The sequence below is a fragment of the Pipistrellus hanaki genome (genome assembly GCF_964339955.1).
Source record: "Pipistrellus hanaki genome assembly, chromosome: 6".
NCBI lineage: Eukaryota > Metazoa > Chordata > Mammalia > Chiroptera > Vespertilionidae > Pipistrellus > Pipistrellus hanaki.
The window spans coordinates 63,407,377-63,430,683 of NC_140508.1; the positions used below are offsets into that span (position 1 = coordinate 63,407,377).

At 45.8% G+C, this 23,307-nt stretch overlaps 1 protein-coding gene across 1 annotated transcript in view; it reads left to right on the forward strand.

Annotated features, from left to right (window-relative positions):
* The window catches only part of CHCHD6 (coiled-coil-helix-coiled-coil-helix domain containing 6), a 195,630-nt gene that overhangs the window by 72,771 nt on the left and 99,552 nt on the right, over positions 1-23,307 (forward strand). The window contains exon 5 of the mRNA XM_084887360.1: positions 22,980-23,063. Coding sequence (XP_084743486.1) covers positions 22,980-23,063 — 84 coding nt within the window. The remainder of the gene's footprint in view (positions 1-22,979; positions 23,064-23,307) is intronic.

Below are 23,307 nucleotides of genomic sequence, written 5' to 3' on the forward strand. Positions count from 1 at the left end.
CTACATAGGTTTGGTTATCTCAGTATCATGGCAATTTTATTTTTTCCTTTACATTCTAAAGATTGGAATTTTTAAAAATTTCATTTATTTTCTTGTCTTGTTGCACTGACAGGACCTCTGCTATAATTTAGAATAGAAATTATTATAGTGCAGGGATGGATAATGTCTGGCTCATGAGCTTTAAATCATTTGGTCTGGCCCTGCCAACACATTAGGGGTGAGTTAATTGAATGTTTGACCAAATATAGCAGGCTAATTTTTAAGTTGATAATTTTGTATGGCCTGAGACTGATGTTATAAATATCCAAATTGCTTTTGGCAGAAGAATGTTTCCACACCCCTGTTTTAGTGGGTGCTCGTCTCTTAATTGCAGATTTAGGGAGAACATGATCAATATTTCACCATTAAGTATGATGTTTGCTCTGTGTTTTTGTAAATATTCTTTGTCAGATTTCTATGCCTAAGTTACTGAGTTTTTATCACAGTGCATTTAGAATTTTGGCAAATATTTTTCAGAATCTATTGATGACCATGTGTTTTTCCCCTTTATTCCCTTAATGTGGTGAATTATAATTGATTTTTTTAAGTCAAGATTATTGAGGTGAGATACACAAACAGTAAAATCTAACTTTGTTGCGTGCAATTCTATGAGTTTGGGCAAATGCATATCATTCTATTAGACGCTTCATGTGTATTATAAATTGCATTGTCATAATGATGACATGAAGAAGGCATACTTATAACCTGAGTTTAAGTAGAAAAACTGAAACCCAAAGAGGTAGTTTATTATTTATCCAGGGCCTTATATCTAATTAATTAAAAGTAGAGACTCATAATCTTGTCTTCTGACTCCAATACAGGTATTTGTCACCACACTTTGTTGACAATAGTAGTCTACTAGCAAGACCCCTTGAGGGTGTGGCCACAGCTTCCACTCCTACATTGGGGCTGGTTTTTGCAAAAGAGCTAAGACTAGATCCAGCCAGTGACTATAATGGTAGGGGAAGCTGAGAGCTCTTGGTGCTCCATGGGAAAGACATCTAGACTTGAGGAATCAGGGGAAGCAGTGAGACCTGGGACTTGAATAAGTAGGGGTTGGAGGGGTAGAGAGAGGGAGTAATCAACCAGAAAAGGAGACTGGGTGACTTAGTGCCAGGAGTAGAGTGAAGGAGATTTTGGGCATAACCAGGAACCACATCACTGAGGTATTGAAAGTCATTTTAAGGAGACTTGGACTTTATTCTGTGGACATTGTGAATCTGTTGAAGGCTTTTATACAGCTTTGTGTTTTGGTAAGATGATTCTTGCTGCAGTATGAGGAATTTTGCAGAGTGAAATAAGACTGAAGGAAGAAAGAGCAATTCCCAGCTGCTGTAGTAATCCAGGAGGCAGTTAATATGACCTGAGCCGGAATGACGGATGGGATATAAATGGAGAATGGCTCCGGAAATATTTAGTAGGGAAAATCAGTAGCATTTGCTGAGTGATTAGAAGGGGGATGAGAGGTAAAGAGAAAAGCCTTACGTGAAAATGAAGTTGCTCTGATTGAAATAGCAGTGGAGGGCTCATCTCACTGCCTCTCCTCTGCTACAGCAGCTCCTGGGAACATGGTGTGTAAAATACCTGCCTAAATCAGTAGCTTGGTGAGGGGCTTCATCCTCTTCAACCCTTCTTTGGGTGCAAACACTGAGGACTCCTTTGCCCTAGCTTCTAAGATTCCAGTCTCATCTAGATCTCTGCCACTTCTCCTCAGCCTCGTCTTTCTCAGTCTCTTCTGCTAAGTCCTCTTCTCCTTCCCACCTTAAATGTTGGGCCCTGAGTCTCACACACTCAGCTTCTCTTTTAAGTCTTTGTGGTTTCCCAGAAAAAGTCTCCTCTTTGGGTTTCAGTTGTGTTTTTAAGCTCAGAATGCCCCTCGGTTCTAGCCTGCATAGCCACTGGTCTACTTGATGTCTCCTCTGAGACTCTCCCAGGTCTCTAAAACCCAGAAGTTGGCTTATTCTCTGCCATTCCTCCCATCTTCCCCCTTTGCTGGAATGGAAGGCTTATTCTTCCTTTATCGTCTAGGCTCAATGAACAGTCATGTGTATGTGTATGTGTGTGTGTGTGTGTGTGTGTGTGTGTGTGTGTGTGTGTATATATATATATATATATATATATATATATATATATATATATCTTTTTTTTCTTGCTCAAAGCCCCTTCTTTCCTAACTTTGCACCATCAGTGATTAGCATACGATAGGTTCCCCGAATTGTTGTTGAATGACTATCTTGTGGTTTCAATGTGTAGCCCAGTTTCAGACACTTCAGGGGTTCTCAGGAAATGTTAATGCTATTAATAACAACTTCCTTCACCTATTGAAGGCCTGTTGTGTGCCTCTTTCATCAAAGATGGAGGAAAGAAAATGGAGCCTCTGCAAAGAGTGTTTAAGGCTTTGCTTTAGAACCTGGAAATAGAGGAAGGGAACGGAGTCATTGAGCAACTGCTGTGTGTCAGATGTCTGTCATCGTCACTTCATTGAACCCCCACAGTGACACCTTGACATAGCTGCCACCCCTTCCCCCCAGGAAAATCGAGGCTCAGATAGGTTACATAACTTGCCTGAGTTCATACAGCCAGTAGCCTAGGCTGGATTTGAACTTACTGTTACACTCTGCCTATCTGATGAATGAGACACTAAATGAATGAGCAATTAGCTATTTATCTACCATTCTTCTTAGCTAAACTGTAAGCAGGGAATATGCTTTATACTTTAGGGCAGGGGTCTTCAAACTTTTTAAAGTGGGGGCCAGATCACGGTCCCTCAGAGAGCTGGAGGGCCGGACTATATGAACTACTAATTCCTACTGTAACACCTCGGCTGCGCTCACTGCCCAAAAAACCTGGCGGGCAGGATCAGACTCCTCTGCGGGCTGCATGTGGCCCGCGGGCCGTAGTTTGAAGACCCCTGCTTTAGGGTCTGGCATAGAGTACATACTTAAGAAATGGTGATGGAATGAACTGCAAGAAAAGATGATAGGCCGGCCGGTGTGGCTCAGCAGTTGAGCTTCAATCCAGGAACCAAGAGGTCTAATCCCTTGGTCAGGGCCTATATAAGAATTAACCAATGAATGCACAAATAAGCGGAACAGCAAATACCTCTAAATAAATAAATAAACAAATAGATAAATTAATTACTTAATTAAAAAACAATTTTTGACTTTGTTGATTTATCTATTTGCTATTTCATTGATTTCTGTTCCTGTTTTTATTATTTCTTTTACTTTTGTTTAATTAGCTGGGTTTTAGGTTTATTTCTTTTTTTTCGGCTTCATAAAGTGGAATTACAGATCATGGATTTGGCGCACCTTCTTTTCTAATATCGGTATTTAAAGCTGTCAACTGCCCTTCAAGGACCATTTTCACCGCATACCATAAGTTTTGTCCTATGTGTGTGCAGTTCTGGGCCTAGCCAGAGACGTGGGCAGAGTTCACATGCGGGATCTGGGTCTCTCCTTTCTGGGTATCCCCCCTGGCACTCCAGATGCTGTGGTAGTCCCTAACTGTTTGATGTCTAGGCTCTCAGTGTGGAACCATATGGGATCTATTCTTAGGTAAAATCCATTAAAACCGGCAGTCTCTTTCAGTACTATTTTTTCCTTCCACACGTCAACTATCCGTGAACTCTTGCCTGTGTTTGGTTGTTCTCCAAGTGCTTCAGAGAGTTGTTTTTAAAAAAAACATATATATATATTTTATTGATTTCAGAAATGAAGGGAGAAGAAGAGAGAGATAGAAACATCAATGATGAGAGAGAATCATGAATCATTGATCAGCTGTCTCCTGCATGCCGCCCCCCCCCCCCCAACTGGGGATCTAGCCGCAACCCGGGCATGCGCCCTGACTGGGAATTGAACCGTGACCACCTGGTTCATAGGTCAGCACTCAACAACCACCGAGCACACCAGCTTGGCAAGAGTTGTTTTTTAAATCTATTTTGTCCAGAATTATTCGTTTGTTTTTCTGCAGCATAGTTGGGCTAATATGGCTTCTATCATGCGGGAAGTGGATCTCTTCCTGTTTGCACTAGCATTGTACCACCTGCGTCACTAGATGCCATTGGTGTCCAGCTAGATGGTGAGGACTGGAGGGTGTGGCCTGTGCATACTACACCTCTTTGCAGTCTCTGGGCCCCTCCCAGGGTCCACCCCAGAGAAGTGTTGCAGACATTTTTAGGCGGGCTTTCCATCCCATGGCTTCAGCTGCTCCCTGTATGTTGAAGATTCCTACATCCCTGTCTTTGGCTTCAGCCTCTGGCTGACCTGCAAACCCAGCGGCCTCCGAGGGAGACCACTGAACACATAGCATGTTTACAATGGAACTTGCCAGCTTTCCCACCCCATTGCCCTCCCTGTGTCCCCACTCACTTTTTTTCTTTTTTAAATAGAGAAACATTCTTTTCATCCTGTGATCTCTGTTCATAAAGAAACCTCATGACCACTGTTTGCATTTCGGGCCTCATCATCTCTTGTGTATTGGTCAAATGATCTTAATCTTGTGTCCCTCCCCTTTGCAATCTACTTTTAACACCGCCAGGAGACTTCCTTAGGGAAGAGGCTATTTTGAGTATTAATGTCCCTCATTAAAACTCCAGAGTCTCTCCATTGCCCAGACCGTTTTGCGAAGGCATTTGGGATCTCTGGGGCTCTGTTCCTGCCTGCCTCTTCTGGCCCCGTTCCCTCTGGGCTGCAGCTGGGCGGCACCACTGCTGCTCACAGGATAGTTCTTTCCAGTGCCTGGGGTCCTCTTGTGCTGCGTGCTGTGAACTTAGTCTCCTTCTCTGCCACATGAATTCTCAGTCTTGAGCTGAAAGAGTGTTGCCTCCTCAGTGAGAAATTTCTTGGCCCTTCTAAAGTAGAGTCAGATGATTTCTCCTCTGCAGATACTTCTGTGATGATACTTTAAGTGCTGTGTTGCAATTAGCTATTTGTTGGCCTCCACTTAAGTGGTGGACAGCGACCTTATCTGATTGATCTCAGTGCCCCTAACATGCAGATCAGGGCCCAGCAGGACCCATTTCCAACAACAGAACCCTCCAGGGCCATAGGCAGCCACCCTGAGTCTGGTACGGTGGGAGATGTGCATGGTCCTATTGCCTCAGCAGATGCGCTGTGTGTCCACTGAACTGAAGCTCACTCACGATCAGTAGGTAGACTTCAGACTCATGCCAAATCTCCATGAGAAAGGTAAGATTCTTACCTGTTTGTGGGAAAAAGGAAGCCATCCTTACCCTCACCCCTACCGTTAAAAAAGAGAAGAATGTGTTTGGTTTAATATTCCCATGGGAAAATGCTGTTGATCTTAAGTGAGCATGTGACATGCTTGCTGCAGGCTGTGAGGGGCTCCCTTTGTGTGTGTTGGAGTTTACACTGTTTGGGCCCTTCCTGTAGAAGGGGATAGAAAGTATGATAAATGCTTTTTTTTTTTTTTCTTCTTGTTTTTAAATCCTCACCTGAGGATATTTTTTCCATTGATTTTTGGAGAGAGTGGAAGAGAGAAGGAAAGACAGAGGGAAACATCATTGTGTGTCTCCTGCATGCACCCTGACCCAGGTTGGGGCTCGGGAGGATCCAACAACTGAGGTACATGCCCTTGACTGGAATTGAACCAGGGACCCTTCAGTCCACAGACCAACGCTCCATTCACTGAGACAAACTGGCTAGGGTCATAAGTGCTTTTCAAAGGAATATAAAAACATGCAGCCAACAGGAATTAATTAAAAAGAAAAGGGTCTTGCCGAAACCGGTTTGGCTCAATGGATAGAGCGTCGGTCTGCGGACTGAAAGCCCCTGGTTCGATTCCGGTCAAGGGCATGTACCTTGGTTGCGGGCATATCCCCAGTAGGGGGTGTGCAAGAGGCAGCTGATTGATGATTCTTTCTCATCGATGTTTCTAACTCTCTATCCCTCTCTCTTCCTCTCTGTAAAAAATCAATAAAATATATATTTTTTTAAAAAGGGTCTTAGAATTATTGAGCTCTTAGGATGTGCCAGGAGCTTCTCACATATGATTAGGTTAGTCTTCATCACAGTACATAGAGAAACTGAGGCACTGAGAAGGGAGTTGGCTTTCTCAGGGCCCCGCCCCCAGTTAAGTTCAAAGTTGGGATTCCAAAGCAGGTGTCTGGCTCAGAGTCTCTAATGACACATTCAAATGTCTAATGGCCCATCATAGGCACCTGAGTGAACATCTGTCTCTTCCTCTCTCCGAGCACATGCTACCTTCTCTTGTTCTATGTTAGCCTTATCTGCCAACCGGGAGACCACACTTGAACGCAGGGGAGTGTGTTGTTCCAGCAGCGGCAGAGCCCCTGTGGGCAGGCCCTCTCGACCGTGTCCACATCGAGCTAGTACTAGGCATCTAGTAGCTGCTTTGGAGTACTTGTGGAATCTGCAGTGAAAGCTGGCAGGACTCCTCCTGCAGTGTGTGCTGCTTGTTTCCTGCTGACACATCTAGGATGTGGAGCTGTGGAGTCCTCAGTGCCTGCCGTACAAAGGAGGAACTGTAAGTCTTTCTTGCCTTTGCCAAGATGAGGACACAGGATGCCTGGAGAGTTTTGGCTCTTGGGGTTGCTGCCATCCTCATATTTCAGTGGGCTTTATATTTTCTTTCTGCTGTGTGGTATCCTTGGGAACAGGACTCAAGTAGTACATCCTGGCGGCCTGATCAGCGAGGGGGTGCTGGTGTGGGACTAGAATTGATCAGAGCCTGCTGAGTTAGGACCACTGCAATGCCTCTCAGAGTGGGGAGGGTCCATGCAAAGTGAGCCTTCACCCCAAGCAAGGTCTACTGAGATTGGAAGGGTGGTGGAGAATCCTTACATTGGCATCTTACCCTCCTAGTCATCACTTTGGGTCCAGCAGTTTATAGATCCAGCCTTTGTATTATGCTGGGAGCTCCTTCAGGGGCTTAAAATTTAGTGGGGCAGACAAGGCACACAATGGCACAGTTCCCCTAGGGGTGCAACCAGGGGTTTGATGGGAGGTAGTCAGTCCCCTCCACGTGTGTATGTACACATGCATGCATCCACATGCACATACACACATGTGTGCACACATGCACATGCTGTGTATCTCTAAGCAGAGTTAAAATTCTGCACTCCTAGAACTTCCTAGTTAAGGAGCCACATGAGGGATGTCAGGTTCCTCCTGGGCTAGGGATGCATACTCACATTTTATGGCAGGGTCTGTCCCCCAACAAGGCATCTGGCCTCCTTCCTTCACCCGGGTACAGGAACCTTCTGGCTCTTTCCAGAAACTTGATACATTTTTAAAGATGGAAGATTTGCCATTACAAAAGAAATGCATGAACATATTAATTTTGTTTTGGACAGCACATTTGTTAGAATAATTTACATAGTGCCTTCCCTGTGGTATTTCTTTAGTAAAGACCTGTTGAGAAGCGTAGTAAGAATGTGGCCTTCATAATCATGCAAACCTGAGTTCAAAGCCCAGCTGTGCATTCTAAAGCTGTGTGAGTTCGAGTTCAGGGTCCTCATCTGGCATCCACATCCAGCATGCCACTATGATAGTGGCAATAATACTACTACATATTGTTGAAGAATAAATATGTAACCTCCCCAAAAGGTTTTTGAAGATTACAGCATTGTTAGAGATGGCCTAAGTTTATAAGTACAAATTCACTTCAACATACACTAAGTGTCTACCTCTCAGGTACCACACCCAACAAACAGAAGTGACTTGGGGCTTAGCTCATGAAGCTTCTATACTTGCAGGGGGACTAATAGCTATAGATCAATTAGTTTAACAATAATTAGAATAATTTTAACATATATTTAAATGCAGTGAGAGTGCAGATGGGAGAATTAGTTCCGTTTGGATGGAGAGAGAAGGAAGAAGTTTGTCAGGATTTTTATTGCAGCTTTAGAAAACATCTCTGGCTGTCATATGCAGAGGGAATTCACAGGAGGGATTGCAGGTGGACGTGAGGCTGAAGGGCCCGTGAGGCTGAAGGGCCCGTTCAGGGAATCTCCCTGGTAGGTGTGAATCTTGATGGACCTGCCTGCTGACAAAGCGACAGAGGTAGGGTAGGACCTGGGCCCCAGGCCACCTGGTGCTGGGTAGTTGGGAACTGCCTCTGTAACACCCCTTTTAACCCATGAGGGGAGGATTGTTCTGGAAGCCTCTGGGCTTGTGAGAGCTCTACACGCACCCAGGCTCTGTCTGTCCAGTTTGTGTCTTGCTCTCTGACTTGGAGCTGTAGCTGTAGATTGATCCTCATTTACTGCTAGGAGCCAAGTTCAGTCACAGGCCACGTTTAAGCAGCGTCTCTGAACTTAGTCTTTGTAGCCACAGTGAGAAGCAGCAGGCGGCCAGTGGAATCCTGGCTCCTTTCCCCTTTCTCTGTCTTTTTAGCCTGTGATTTCGATGCCCGGGTAAGCTCACTTTGCCCCCACTCCTGCTTATTTCAAGTGGCACGCTGTTACCCTGCCTGAAAGACAGCCCCTGCCTCACTCACAGGCAGGGATTGTATTCCCCATCATTACTTTAAAAAGGTGTTCAGCTAGAAAATTGCGTATTATTTCCTCTGTAAAGGTTTCTCCTTGTTGCCTTTGTGTAGCATACAGCTGTCATAACCGCAGTTGATATTTTGTGTGCTTGCACTTGCAAGTGCATGGTGCAGGAAGATTAAGATAATCAGGCCATCCTCCTGGGCAGCAGCCTTCCAGTTCAGCTTTTATGAACTGGATTTAAAAAATAAATAAATCAGATCATATCACTCTCCTACTTAAACCTCTCCAGTGGCTTCCTACTGCTCGGAGAAGGCAGTGCACTCTCCATGGCACCACCCGCCAAGCCCCACACCGGCGGCCTCTCCCTCTCTGCTGTTTGTTGTGTGGTTTGTTCTGTTCTGCCCGCGCTTTGAAACCTGTCACATTTGTTTCCAGGTAAGGGCATTCACATTTGTGTTCTCTCTGCTGGGAGCCAGCCTCCCCGCATCTCTGTGTGCCCCGCTTCCTTCCTTTGGCTGTCAGCGCAGATGTCACTTCTTCACAGGGCCCTTGTTTGGTCATTTAGTCCTCACTCTACCTCTCTGGGCTGTCACTCTGTTCTCTAAGGCCCTCATCACCGTCCAACTTCTTTTTAGTTTGAGCTCATCTATCCATCCCCTCATTCATCGCAGTGCCCTTGCTCCAAGAATAGTCTGGCTGCATGAGCATCTAGGACATTTTTGTGCCTGACTGGCTGACTGAACAGGCAGCAACAGGGACATTTTACAGGAAGAGGCAAAAGGCATAGCAGGGATTGTGCGGAGAAGCTGAGAAGAGAGAGGGCGTCTTCAGGGAGGACCCACTGAGACCAGGTACTCTGCTCCGGGGAGCCCCCCACCTGCTCTCTGAGGGCAGCTGTGGTAGGGCGTGGCCATGGGAGTCAGTATCCTCTTCACAGGCAGCAGCTCTCATCCACTCTCGGTTAATGCCCATTTTCCATTTTTTCATATGGAAGTAAAAATGGTTTTTATATAAAATTATGGTTTTATAAGTGCTGGTGACTGATTCAATTAAAAACCAAACCCAAATCACCTAACAGACCAAACAGAATAGGATCAAGTAGTCATGGGCCACTAGTTCTATTGTAGTTTGACTTTCCTTTTCTGGCTAGAGAGAGAGAGAGAGAGAGAGGAGGGAGGGAGGAAGGGAGAGAGAGAGAGAGAGAGAGAGAGAGAGAGAGAGAGAGAGAGAGAGAGAGAGAGAGAGAGAGGGAGAGGAGGGAGGGAGAGAGAGGAGGGAGGGAGGAAAGGAAAGGAAGAGAGATGTAAAAGCAGCAATGATGAGAGAGAATCATTGATTGGCTGCTTCCTGCATGCCCCCTGCTGGGGATCAAGCCCACAATCCGGGCATGTGCCCTGACTGGGAATTGAACTGTGACCTCCTGGTTCATAGGTCAACACTCAACCACTGAGCCACACTGGCCAGGCTGACTAATTCTTTTATTATCCATTCAGCAAATATTTGGTGAGCTCTTTCCCTGAATTCAGAGCTTCAGATAAGAAGATGGAAGTTCCCTGTCCTCTGGGGGTTCATGGTCCAAGGGAGGGGCAAATAAAGCAGTCCAGTACAATGCTGGATGATGGGACTGAGACAGAGGCGGTGCCTGGCCAGCCTGCTTCTCCAGAGGACATAGGGCTGTCACTTGGGGCTTTCACCTGCAGGAAGTCCCCATGTGATTCGTTGTTGCTCTGTGCCAATCTGGGGTTCCTTGTGCCCACCCCCTCTGGCCACCTACCCCAGTGATAAGTGTAATTTCTAACTGGAATCACTCTGTGCCCTAGAACGCAATTAGAAACTGCAGAGGTGGTATCCTGGCTTCTTAAGATGGTCTTGCTTAGAAAATGAAACCAGGTAGGACTTTATTACTGTGGGAGATGAAGTCCGTTACTTAAAAATTTTAGCTCTACCTTGTATGGCTCTGGGTGACTTAATTACTCTATACCTAATTTTTCTTGCCTTTTAAGTGGGTTTAATAATAGTTTTCTATCCCACCATGCTGTTGTGTAAATTAAAGGAGCACTTAGGTAATTATTTATTAACTGTTAACAAATAGTCATTGCTGCTTTTATCGACTTGTCCCTGATTGTTTCACGAGGCTGCTGATCCTTGTTTCTGTTATGACCAAGGTTCTACGTTTTGCTCAGTACCGAGGTGTTGCTAAGAGGAAGGAAGGCTGCAGAGAACGTGTTACTTATTGGATCAAATGTGTGAGTTAACCAGCATTGAGCATTTTCCATTGTCTCCTTCCTTGTGACCTTATTATTTTCTACTTGGCTACACGGAACAGCCTCAGAGGCCATCTGTCCTGCGATCCGTTGCACCTGAAGCTTCTGTTCTCTGGTCCTCTGGACATGTGCACTGTATCTGTACTGCAGATGGGGGTCTCAGCGCTGCAGCCTGTGGGTGGAGACTGGGAAGGAAGCAGCATGAGCAGACAAGCCTTCAGAATAAGACCATTTTTCTTATAACTTTCCCTGGTAATAAAGGGCAATGGGGGCTTCAGAGAGAGCTTTCAGTATTTCAGCAGATGGTCTTATAATACAGTGCTTTTGCAAAGCTGTCTTCGAGACATCAGTGACTCTTAGAAAATGCGCATTGAGTAAGGAGGAACAAAAAAGTGGCACATTGCCCAGCCAGAGTTGCTCAGTGGTTGAGCTTTGACCTATGAACTAGGAAGTCACAGTTTCATTCCTTATCAGGGCACATGCCCAGGTTATGGGCTCAATCCCCAGTGGGGGGTGTGCAGGAGGCAGCTGATCAATGGTTCTCTCATCATTGATGTTTCTATCTCTCCCTCTCTCACCCTTCCTCTCTGAAATCAATAAAAATATAATTTTTAAAAAGTGGCACATTGCTGAGTTGCCTTCTTTTTCCTGCCAGAATAGCTGCTTTTGGAAAGTTAGGAAGGTAATGCTAGAGAAGTGACCTCTCCTGATTTCTCCATGGAAGAGCTGGGACTTGGTCCTGAGTCAACAGTGCCAACACAGCTCTGCCCCATACCTACTCTTCTGGACAGGACCCATTGGATAGTCAGTGAAGGACAGCGAACTCCGTGGCACCCTATGAGGAAACCTGGGCTCAGAGAAACCCAGCAACCAGCGTCTTGTCGTAAATAATTGTTAGAGCCAGAATCTGGACCAAGCTCTTAGACATCATAGTGTATTATCCTCTTAAAGATTAGCATTTCTTTCCTCCCCAAAATCAACTTTCCAAAAACATCATTTTATTGTTTGAGCAAATATTTCCTGTGTGTCCCTGGGTTTCACAGCAGCAAACACAACCGCTGACCTCCAGGAACTTATAGCCTAGAAGAAGACAGTCTGGCAAATAGACCAGTAAATACACAATTTGTCATCTTGGAATGGATCTCTGTATACACACAAGTTTATGCTGAGTGTAGGTTGGCATCTGGCAGTACTCAGCAGTTTATCTTAGCAAATCCATGTGCTAAATACCGTATTAGCTGTGTGAATATATGTAGCTGTGTATAGATGACACAGATAAACACAAGGTGCACTATTTCACTTGTCTTCACAATCTAGGTGGGTTAGTTTCCCACTTTCAGACCAGCAACCTCCCTGTGTTTCTCTGCTCCCGCCTTGCATTTAATGAGGCAGTCTTCTCCTGTGGGGCCCTCTTTCCCAACCGCCAGCCTGCTCTGTTCCTCACTGTCTTCTGTAGTCTGGGTTATTGCCTAGGCCTTCTAACTGGTCTCCCAACCTCAAGTCTTTTTCCCCCCATAATATTTTGATAACTTTATTTCAGAATAGTTGGTTTCCTTTGTAATCCTATGAATTTTTAATGTACTTATTGATGTATAATGCATATATCATAAAATCACCTATTTAAAATATACAATTTAATGGTTTTTAGTATATTTACTGCATTGTGCAACTGTCACCACAATCTAAGTTTAGAACATTTTCATCACCCCAGAAAGAAACCCGATACCCCTTAGAAGTCAGTCCACATTCTCCACTACACTATCTTCAGTCCTTGGAAACCACTAACCTGCTTTTTAATCTCTTTGGATGTGCCTATTCTGGATATCCTATATAATAAAAGGCCAGGGACCATAAGCAAAATGACCGAATGACCGCTCGACCAATCACCATGAGGTGCATTGTCCACCTCTCGGTCCCTTCCCCTCTTCCCCCCTTCCTCCCCCCCCCCCCCCCCCCCCGCCCCGCGCCGCCCCTTGCTTGCAGGCAAATGAGGAACCCTTGAGAAGCCTGTGGGTGGTGGCAGGGTGCAGGGACTGGTGAGCAGGTGGAATGGCTGAGCTCTTGGTCCCTCCCCCCTGCCTGCAGGCTCTGATGGATCAGTGATGGTGAACTGAGGAACCGGGCTGGCTTTCAGGCCATTGGGATCCCAAGCTCAAACCCGGCTGCTCAGGGGCTCAGGCCAGCAAGAAAGCTGGCGCTGGCAACTTCAACTTCATGCGCATGTGCCAGGCTGGCCGCTGATGGAACACGCTGCCCACTTGGGGCTGCTCATGTGGGCACCATCACCGCCACTGCTGCTGCTGCTGGGGCTTGTGGTCAAGTCCTTCAGTTGATCTATTATCTCCCCAATAACATTTTTTTAAGAAGACATCGATAACAGTTACTGTGGATAGACATATTAAGGGGAACATATATGTGTAATGAGGGAAAGTAACATAGATATGTGCCTACGTGAGAGGGAAGTTGACAGAGCATCTCAGTATCAGTTCAAGGGCAGAGATGATCTCAGATCATCTCAAAGTTATATTTGTCTTTGAGATTTACCTTTTTACATTAAAAATCTGCTATCCGTTATGGTTGTGGATAGGTATATTTTCTTTTCTGTTTCAGTTTAATAATAACACTTTTGTTATTATGATAATCATTATTGGCTGCCATTTTTTTTGAAACTACTCAGTGTACCAGGTACTGTGTTTAATGCTTTGTGTGCATAATCTTATTTAACTTCATTACAACCTTATGAAATATAGGTATTGTTAATCTCCCCCTGGTATAGATTAGGAAGCTGAGACTTAGAGAAGTTCTGACTAGACCAATGTCACTAGGGAAGTAGCAGATCTAGTATTTAAATATAGTTCTTTTCTCACTCTAAAATCTGCTGTCTTACACCATACTCTATCATCTTTTAAAATTAGAACACATTATTATTAATTTAATGGAAGGGGTGTGTGACACATAATTTAGACCCAGAATGGCCTTCTGGGAACTGGCATTAAGGTGTGAGCCCTGGATGTAGGTCTGAGCCCTGGATGGAGGTCTGAGCCTGGGACTGAGGTCCGGGCACTGGAGGGCGGTCTTGGGCTCTAGGTGGAAGTCTGGGTCAGGGCCTGGACCTCTGGGTTATGAAATGGTGGTCTGGACTGCTGTGAAGGTCTGGACCCCGAAAAAAGACTGGATACTGGGTTTGGGGACTGGGTCCGGGATGGACTTTTTGGCCCCATCATGAAGGTATGGGGCCAGATGTAGGTTTGAGCCCAGGATGGAAGTCTGGGTCTTGGCAAGGAGGTCTGGACACTGGAGGGGAGTCTGGGCCAATGGTGGAGGTCTGGGTCAGGGGCTGGACTTCAGGGTCTTGGAATGGTGGTCTGAACTACTGAGGATTTCTGGACCCTGATAAAGGACTTGATAATGGGTTTGAGGACTGGGTCCCAGGATGGCCTTCTGGGCCCTGGCATGAAGGTCTCGGGCCCGGATGTAATTCTGAGCACCCGATGGAGGTCTGGGTCCTAGGAGGGCACTTCCAGCCCTGATGGAGGGTTGGGCCCGGGGGCAGGTCTGGCTCATGGGCAGGACCTCTGTGTTATGGAATGGTGGTCTGGAGTACGGGTGGAGATCCGGCCCCCTGATACCACACTGGATTCTGTGTTTGAGGCCTGGGCCCCGGGATGGCCTTCTGGGTCCTAGCATGAAGGTCGGGGAACCGAATGTAGGTTTGAGCCCCGGAGGAATGTATAGGTCATGGGAGGGAGGTCTGGGTACTGGAGGGTGGTATGGGCCCCCCATGGAGGTCTAGGTCAGGGGCTGGACCTCTGGGTCATAGAATGGTGGTCTGGACCCTGATAAAGGAATGGATACTGGATTTGAGGTTTGGGCCCTGGGATGGACTTCTGAACCACGGCACGAATGTCTGGGGCCTGGATGTGTAATCTTTGGCCCGTCCCACAGCTGTAATTCAGAATATGTATTTTATCAAAATCTCAGGGGATTCTAATGTGTGTGTAACATTTGGGAAGCACTGTTATGATACATAATTTTAGAGGTGTACAGTTCAATGATTAACCAGTGAATTTACATTATCAAAACACAATTCAGAATGGGATAACATGGACCCAAAATATTGTGAAGTTGGTGACCTGGGAGCCAGGAAACCTGTGTTCATAGCCCTACATCTGTGTGACTGGGAACAAGTTACTTAATTTGAGTCTTATTTTATCCATACCTGAAATGAGGAATCATTTTGCTTGTCTTAATTCTTAAAAATAAAACTTATAAGGCCATTGACTTACCTCTCAGATATCTCATTAGCTGTGCCACATATCTTTTAAAATATATATTTTTTCCTTTCTTGTTTTTCACCTGTTTGTATCTTTATATTTTTATCAATAGAGTTAGGGTTTTGCTCTTTCATGGGGAGTATGATAGGTATAATAATTCCTCTCCCCCCACAAATGTTTACCTCCTCATTGCCAGAACCTGAGAATATGTTATTTTCCATGGTAAAAGGGACTTTGTAGATGTGACTAAATTAAAGATATGTGGTGGAGATATTCTCCTGTATTATCCAGGTGGATCCAAACTAACTTTAAAGGCTCCTTATCAGGGGTAATGGGAGATTGGAATGTCAGAGGAGAGATTGGAATCTCAATAAGGACAGTGAGCTTTGTGACAGTAGTTAGAGGTCCAGGTGATGTGGGGCCAGGAGCCAAGAAATGCAGGCAGCCCCTCGAAGCTGGAAAAGGCAAGGAAGCAGAGGCTTCTCTAGAGCAGCGGTTGCCAACCTTTCAGACTTCACGGACCACCAGTGTCCTCGGACCACAGGCTGGTGACTGCTGCTCTAGAGCATCCAGAGGATAGAGCCCTGCCAATACCATGAGTTTAGCCAAATATGATCTATTATCTCTGTAACTGTAAGATAGTCAATTTGTATGGCTTTAAGTCGCTAGGTTTCTTGGTAATTTTTTTTACAAAATAGAAAACTGATATGGAGGGTAAGTCAGTTTATATTTAATGTCATTATTGATGTGATTGGATTTAAATATACTAACTTGACCTTTAATTTCTGTTTATTCTGTCTGTTCTTTGTTCCTCTGTTGCTAGTTTCTTGAAGGTTGTGTGTGTGTGTGTTGGGGTAGGGGCGATGTAGTGGATCAATATACTTTAGAATTCCATTTTATTTCCTCTATTGGCGTTTTATTTGTGCCTTTTTTTTGTTGTTACTTTTTAAATGGTTGCTCTAGAATTACTTAAAAAAAAAACCGCACTATGTTAAATATATTACTTTAGGAATTAAGAACTTTATAAAAGCATCCTGCTTGGAATTTTTCTCAGCTTCTTAGGTAAGTTATTTGTTGTATTTAATTATTTTGGAAAGTTCTCGATCTTTGTCTCTTTCTTTTGCCCCATTTTTCTCTTCTATGTGACTCCAGTTAAGAATATGCTATTTCATTTGAGATTGTCATATCTTGGTTGCACTGTGCCATTTTATTTTTCATCATCTTTGTGTTTCAATTTGAGTAATTTGTAATGACTTGCTTTCAGGTTCATTGATTCTTTGCTCTGTCCATGATTTCATGACACACTGTGCTAGAAATTTATTTCTAGCATTTCTGTTTGGTTCTATTGTATAGTTTTGGATGGTGTCAGTGAAAATGGTGGAATAAGGATCTCTGAAGTAAGGATCTCTCATGAAAATGGTCAGAATCTACTTTTTCAGAACTTTGAAAATTAGCCGAGGGCTTGCAGCAACCCAGGAATATCTGTTAAAAAAGGGGGGGAGGGTGGGGTGGGTGGGGGGAGGTGGGCGTGAATCTCAATAAGGACAGTGAGCTTTGTGGCATTTTAAACTGCCTTATTCCCATCCTCTTCTCCCCAGTTAAGCAGTAACCTGGAAAACAGACAGCTGCACCCAATCTCCTATGAGGACTCAGCTTGGGGAGGCACTGCCTCCATCTTCCCTCATGTGGCAGGATTTAGTTTCCCTCTGACTCAGTTCCTTACCATGTGGGCATCTCCATCAGTGTGAACAAGCGAGGAAGAGCGTATGAGCAAGACAAAAATCACTGTCATTGGAAATTGGAAAGTGACAGCTTATCACTTTTGCCATATTCTACCCATCAGAAGTTAGTCACAAGGCACAGCCCATACTCAAGGGGAGGGCATCACACAAGGGCATGAGTATCAGGAGAGCGTTCATGTGGTTTATCTTAGAAGGGGTGTCTACAACATATTTATTGTGTAACTGATTGACTTATACTTATTCCTATAATTTTGTTGATGTTGTTAATCCTCACCTGAGGATATTTTTCCATTGATTTTTAGAGAGAAGGGAGAGACACACAGAGAGAAACATTGATGTGAGAGAGCAGGGGTCAAGCCTGCAACTGAAGTATAGGCCCTTGACCGGAATCGGACCAGTCAGTCTGTGGGCCAATGCTCTGTCCACTGTGTCAAACCAGCTAGGGCTATTCCTATAATTTCCTATTTACATCCTCTTCTTCTCCCCTCATTTTCCTCCTTCCTCTCTTCTCTCTCCCTTCTCTCCCTCCTTCACCTTCTTTTTCCTCTGCCACCCCTGCCATGAAATAGGAAGTCAAGACTGACAGAGTCTTCTTTCATACTTGTTATCTCTGTCTTCCATTGCAACATTCTGGCTGCAATCTTTATACTATATTTCAGTTTACTAATTTCTTCCTTACTGCCCTCAGCTTAGGGCTTGTCTTATCCATTTTATTTTTCATTTTGAAGAAATTGAAATTTATAACATTTACCTGTTATCGGATTTTCCTGGTCCAGGTCCATAATTTCTTCTTTGTATTTATTTTTCTCTTTTTACACCAGAAGTTATTTCTTCCATATATTTTTTGAAGGGTGTGTGTATGTGTGTGTGTGTGTGTGCCTGCAGGGTGGGGCGGGGCAGGGGGGGGATGGCAATGTAGTGAATCAATATACTTTAGAATTGTGTGTGTGGGGGGGCAGTCTAACATTTTATCAATTGGAAATTTGAATACTGGCTGAATATAATGATGTTAACTTTTTTTTTTTTTTAAACATTTTCATTGCACTTGTTGGGGTGACATTGGTTAATCAAGTTATACAGATTTCAGGTGTACAATTCTATAATACATCATCTGTGCATGGTATTTTGTGTTCATCACCCAAGTCAAGTCTGTTTCATCACCATTTATCTCCCTCCGCCCCTTTCTACCATCGTTAATTTTTTAAAATTTGCATTGGTGCTATGGTTCTGTTTAGGAAAGTAAAAATCCTTATCTTTTAGACAAATATGTTGAAGTATGTACACATCTGCTATAAGAAATTTGAGGGTTGAGGGATTGTGGTGAATATAGGTGAAACAAGACTTCATTTAGTTTATAATATGAAAGCTTAGTGATGCCTGTCTAGGGTTTTATTATATTATTCTAGTCTTATTTTTAAAATTTTCCATAATAAAAGTTTTTTTTTTTATTTTTTCAAATTCTGTTGGTAATGTCCCATAAAGTAAATTTAATCTGGAGTGAATTCATATTTAAGTTGCTGATTTTATTAGTATTCTTTCTAAGCATTATATTTCTGCACATATTTGGGATTGGTTTGCAGGCTTGTTTTGAGTAGAAAGTTTGATATAGGTCTTGCTTTTGCTTTGTTTTGTTTTCTCTCTCATTTATTCCCTCCCTGTGTAGTATTTATGTGGTTGCCTATATCGCACCCAAGTGCAGGGCTAGGTTTGATGTGGCCTTTGAAGGCCTGTCTCCGCTGTGGTTCTGGTGGGACTGTGGCTCTGGGACCTAATCAGGGGTGCTTGGTTCATTTGTTAGGGCTGTAGCCCAGGCCTGTGGGCTAAACCTGGGTCCAAGCAAACTGAAAACCACGTCCTACGTTGGGGTCTTGAGGAATTTGTTACATCAGCTTCTTATTCCGGGGTAGCCCTAGGCTCTGTGTGGCAAATCTGGCCCCAGTGCCTCCCCTCTGTGGAGCGGTATTTGCTCTGGCCATCTCTGCTGCCGTCAGCCTCACCTGCTGCTTTGCATTTGTTTAGTTGGGGATTTTAATCTTGCTTTTTGAGGCTGGCTATGTCTTTTTGATCTTGTGTTCTTATTTTTTATCTGCCCTGGCTATGTATTTGGAGCAAAGTAGACACATCAGAGTATGAACTCATTGTGCTCTCTCAACTGGAGGAAATCCTTGACTGAATCAGTAAAGATTCCTTTCAATTTCCCATTCAAAGACTGTAATCTGCTGAGTATATCTTCATAAAGGTGATATTTTTCCTTTGTGTTGGAGATAGCATACTTTATTCAGTATTTTTCCTCCCAGAAGACTGTTTTGGAAATCTCCTTAGAGAAAATAGCAACCCGCTACCCCATAAGTTATTCTGTCTGTGGTCTCCTCAGCACACATCCCTCTCTGAAATTACCTGATTTATCTGCTCCCACATTTGTCTGTCCCACTGGGATCTAAGCTTCCCGGGAACAGAAACTTTCTCTCTTTTCTGTTTGTATCTGCAGCCCCTTTATGATAGTGTCTGTCACATGGTGGGCACTCAATAATATTCTGATAATTACTGAATCAGTCACTGAAACCTGTCTATGCCTCCCTCATGGTCATGCTGAGAGATGGCCTGCTGCATGTCCTCTGTGAGTGCTGGGAAGCAGGTGTTGGACTGCTACAGCTATATAGAGTGACTAGTGTTGTCTAATCCCACCTTCATTCATCAAAATCGAGTCATTGAGGGCCTACTCTGGGCCAGGCACTGACATCCAAGTGTTTATATCTCATTCATTTCCTATATCCCTTTACCATGTCACCTCCTGTCCACTGCCAGTTACTGGGTTTCGTTATAAATCTCAGATAAACTGAGTGGGTTGGTAGTACTGATTAGCGGGTGGAGTGAAGGCAGTAAGCTAGTCACCTGGCTGGCTCACTGCTGGAGGCCAAGGCTTTGAGGGATGTGCTGGAGTTGGCTGAGGCCCTTCCTCTCACAGAGCTTGTTCCAGTGGGCAAGACAGACTCATAGCTCTTGAAGCAGTTCCTCACTTACTTGGTAACAGCTTAGTTATGTGGCAAATTGATGTAATACAGAAAGGCCCCTGGCTCCTCAGTATACCTTCTCCTGTGTGAACAGTCTCTATGTGGCCTGAGGAATGGCAGTAGTTGGGGAGCTCTGCTTGGAGCCTTAGCTCTGTGTTCTGTTCTTGACATCAGTGTTCATGGTGGCAACATGGGCCGAGCATTCCTGGCGCTGCTGCCCATCCCGATGTGTCAGTTAGATGATGGGTAGACACGTGGAAGTGCCCCCTTGTCTGCTGTCCCACTGCCCCCTAGTGAATGGCCATGGAAGAGCCTCAGGACAATTTTGCTTTCAGATGTTATCTTCCTGCTTGGCTGGGACTGTTGGCCAACAAATGTCCAGCAGGGCCCGGCTATTTTACTGAATCAGATTCTCTGATTGCACCAGGGATAGTTAACTGGTAAGTGCTGGCTGCTGAGGATCCAAGCGCAGATTAGCCATGCTTGCATTCCTGGAACCTGCCTCAGCATTATATTTTGAAAAATCCTGTGAGAAATCCCCAGTATTCACTCTCACTGTTTGTATTTAGTTTTTTTGTTTTTTTGTTTTTTTTTTAAGTGTTGGCATTCCACAGGCATTCCAGAAGCCTTCTTGGCATTTTTAGGTATTTTACAGCTGCCTCAGGAGCCAAGCTACTCCTCCTCTGTATTCTGCAGGTAAGAAGAAAACACACAAGAAGGGGCTAGCAGCTTGCTCAAATTCACAGGCCCCTCGGTGATCCAGCTGGCATTAGGACTTGACTCTCGGGTGGTCAGCCTGTCGCCCAGCCCTGCTGACTTGGATTTTCCTGGGAGCAGTGTGGTCCTCCAAACCCAAACCTTTCCTCAGGCACTGTCGTGCCCCATATTACCATCCTTCCCCCACACCCACGTCCACTCCCGCTGCGGCTTCAGAAAGGCTTCATGCCAAGGAGAAAAGCAATGCCAAGGAAATGAGCTTTCAGACACACCACTTCTTATCCTACCTGGTGTTTCTGAGCAGGCAGATCCATGCACTCAGTGCTGTTTGAAGGAAGAAGCCCAGAACTCAGTGTCACACTGACTTAGGTTCATGGTCCACCTTCGTCATCGACCAGCTCTTGGGGTCATGAGAATGAAGTCAACCAGGAACCTAGAATGGTGTCTGAGCACACTTGGCCCTTAGCAGAGGATGGATGACAAGCAGATGGCATTATTCCTCCTACAAGCACCAAGCCTGTCTTCCGGAGTTCTCAGACCCCACTTTGCCATGATGTTGTTGTACCATTGTGGTGGCTTGCAGTGACCATGCCCTTTATGGGGATTTTCTTTAATCTCTATACAGTCCCGTGTGGTTCTGTTCCAGGTTTATATGTTACTAGAGGCCCAGTGCATGAAATATGTGCTTGAAATTTGTGCATGGATGTGGTCCCTAGGCCTGGCCAGTGATCGAAGTGCAAGTGACTTGTGTGGAAGGGCAGGTCCCAGTTGACCTCTGGGCCCTGGGCAGCACCTGGGCCCCTATCCCCCCTCCCTCCTTCGCCTAGTCACGGGGCCCAAGTCCCCATGCAGAGATGTGGTGAGTTCAGCTGGACGCTGTGGGCCAGGGTGCAGTGTGAGCCTCTGGATCGCCCAGCGGTGCCACCCGGGTGGGCAGCGTGCTCTCTCCTGGCTGGCCTCGTAGACCAGCTCCTGCGTGAACCCATGGAGAGCCCAACTGGCCCTTGTGGCCCAGCTCATCCGGAAGAGGCTGTGCGGGTGCAGGGTGGGCTCCTCGCTGGTGCCCGGCACCTGAATGTGGGGGGTAGGACTGGCTACCCCAGCACTCGAGCCCTGGCGTCCCGGGGGAAGGTAGCGCAAGCTTGGACACCCTGCATTCTCTCCGCACCTCCATTCTCATCACCCCCGCCCCCAGGTAGCTAACGAGAGGTCACAGGCTCCCACCTGGGCGCTGTGGGAAGCTAGTTGCCATTACCCAACCCAAGTTCCCTCTCCTAGCCCGGGACCCAGGGAATCAGGGCCTGCTGGCTGCTGGTTACCATCTGTGGGGATGAGCCCCCTGCCTGGCTCCCTCAGCACCTGAGAGCCAGCAGCGGCCCTGCCCACTGTTTGCTATCTGCAGGATGATGGGCGGGGCAGTTGGTTCCCATTCGCACCTGCCTTGGCCTGGTGCTGCCTGCTCACCTGCTCCACCATCCTGTCGTGGTCCCAATCTCATTGGGGCCCATCAGGGCCCGTAACACCTCCACTGCCACTCACTGCCAGCGCCGTGTCGCTAACACCCCTCATGTTCCCCGCTGCCATGTTCCCCACCACCCCCTGGTGGTCAGTGCACGTCATAGTGAGCGGTGGAACTTGCGGCCCAACTCCTGGTCGAGGGTACAATTTGCATATTGAGCTTTTATTATGTAGGATATCTGAGTAAGTGGGACCTTGGTGGAGTTAGTAAATTTTTCAAGGTCACTCAGTTAGTGAAGGGTGATGTGGGTTCAGCCCAGGTTAGCTGGTTCCAGGTTCCTTATCATGGTTAACCAAGCCCCTCCTCCTAACTGACCATGAGGGTGAGTCCTCAGCTGTGTGCACCAGCAGTTCTGTTTGTTCCCACCAGGTGGGCGAGGGAGCCACTGCAGCCTCCAGCTCTATGGAGTTTGCCTCACCAAAAGGACATCCCTGCCTCTTACAATTTAGAGAGTGAGTCACTGGCCTGGTGCGGTGCCAGGTGTACAGACTCCATGCCCAGATGTACGGACATCTGCACCTGCCATTAGGACCTGGCCCCAGCTCTTCCCTCGTAGCAGTGAGCATTGGGCCACTTAGCCCCTTGGTTTTTTTCATTTATAATAGGGCATCATAATAATCCTACCTACCTTTTAGAGAAATTGTAAGGCTCAAATGAAAGAATCTGTGAGAAGCACTTGGTCCAGTACTTGGCACATGCACTAGGAGCATTCAGTAAGTGTTAGTGCTTGTCATCCGCGAAATGGTTCTTGCAATGACCTACCTTGAAGTGTTGAGGTGAAAATTAAACACAAGATAGGCAAGCGATCTATCATAGCACGGGTTTCAGTTCGTTATTGCTCTTCTTCTCATTTTTAATGCCACTGTGAGCAAGAATCTCCTTGCAGCCCTAGCCCAGCCGCTTATGGTTAACATGGGCTTTGTTCTCTTCTCACTAGGTCAGCGAGCTGGAGAACCGAGAGTCGGAGCTGAGACGCCGCAACGCCTTCTACAAGGATCAGCTGGCGCATATGGAGAGGAAGGTAAGACTGGTGCTCGCAGCCTTTTTGGGGGCCCAGGTCTTAACGGCACTGACAGGGAGAGAGGAACCCACAGTTCCTCAGTGCCCAGTCACCCCAACAGCCAGTCACCCCATGGACATGCCCTCCTACATGCCACATCGAGCACCACACCCCCAAACGTTCAACAAGTGGCAGTCACAGAGATCTTTTTGTTGAATGCCCTCGCTCATTATAGCTCAATTTTAGTAAAAGAATCATTGCACCA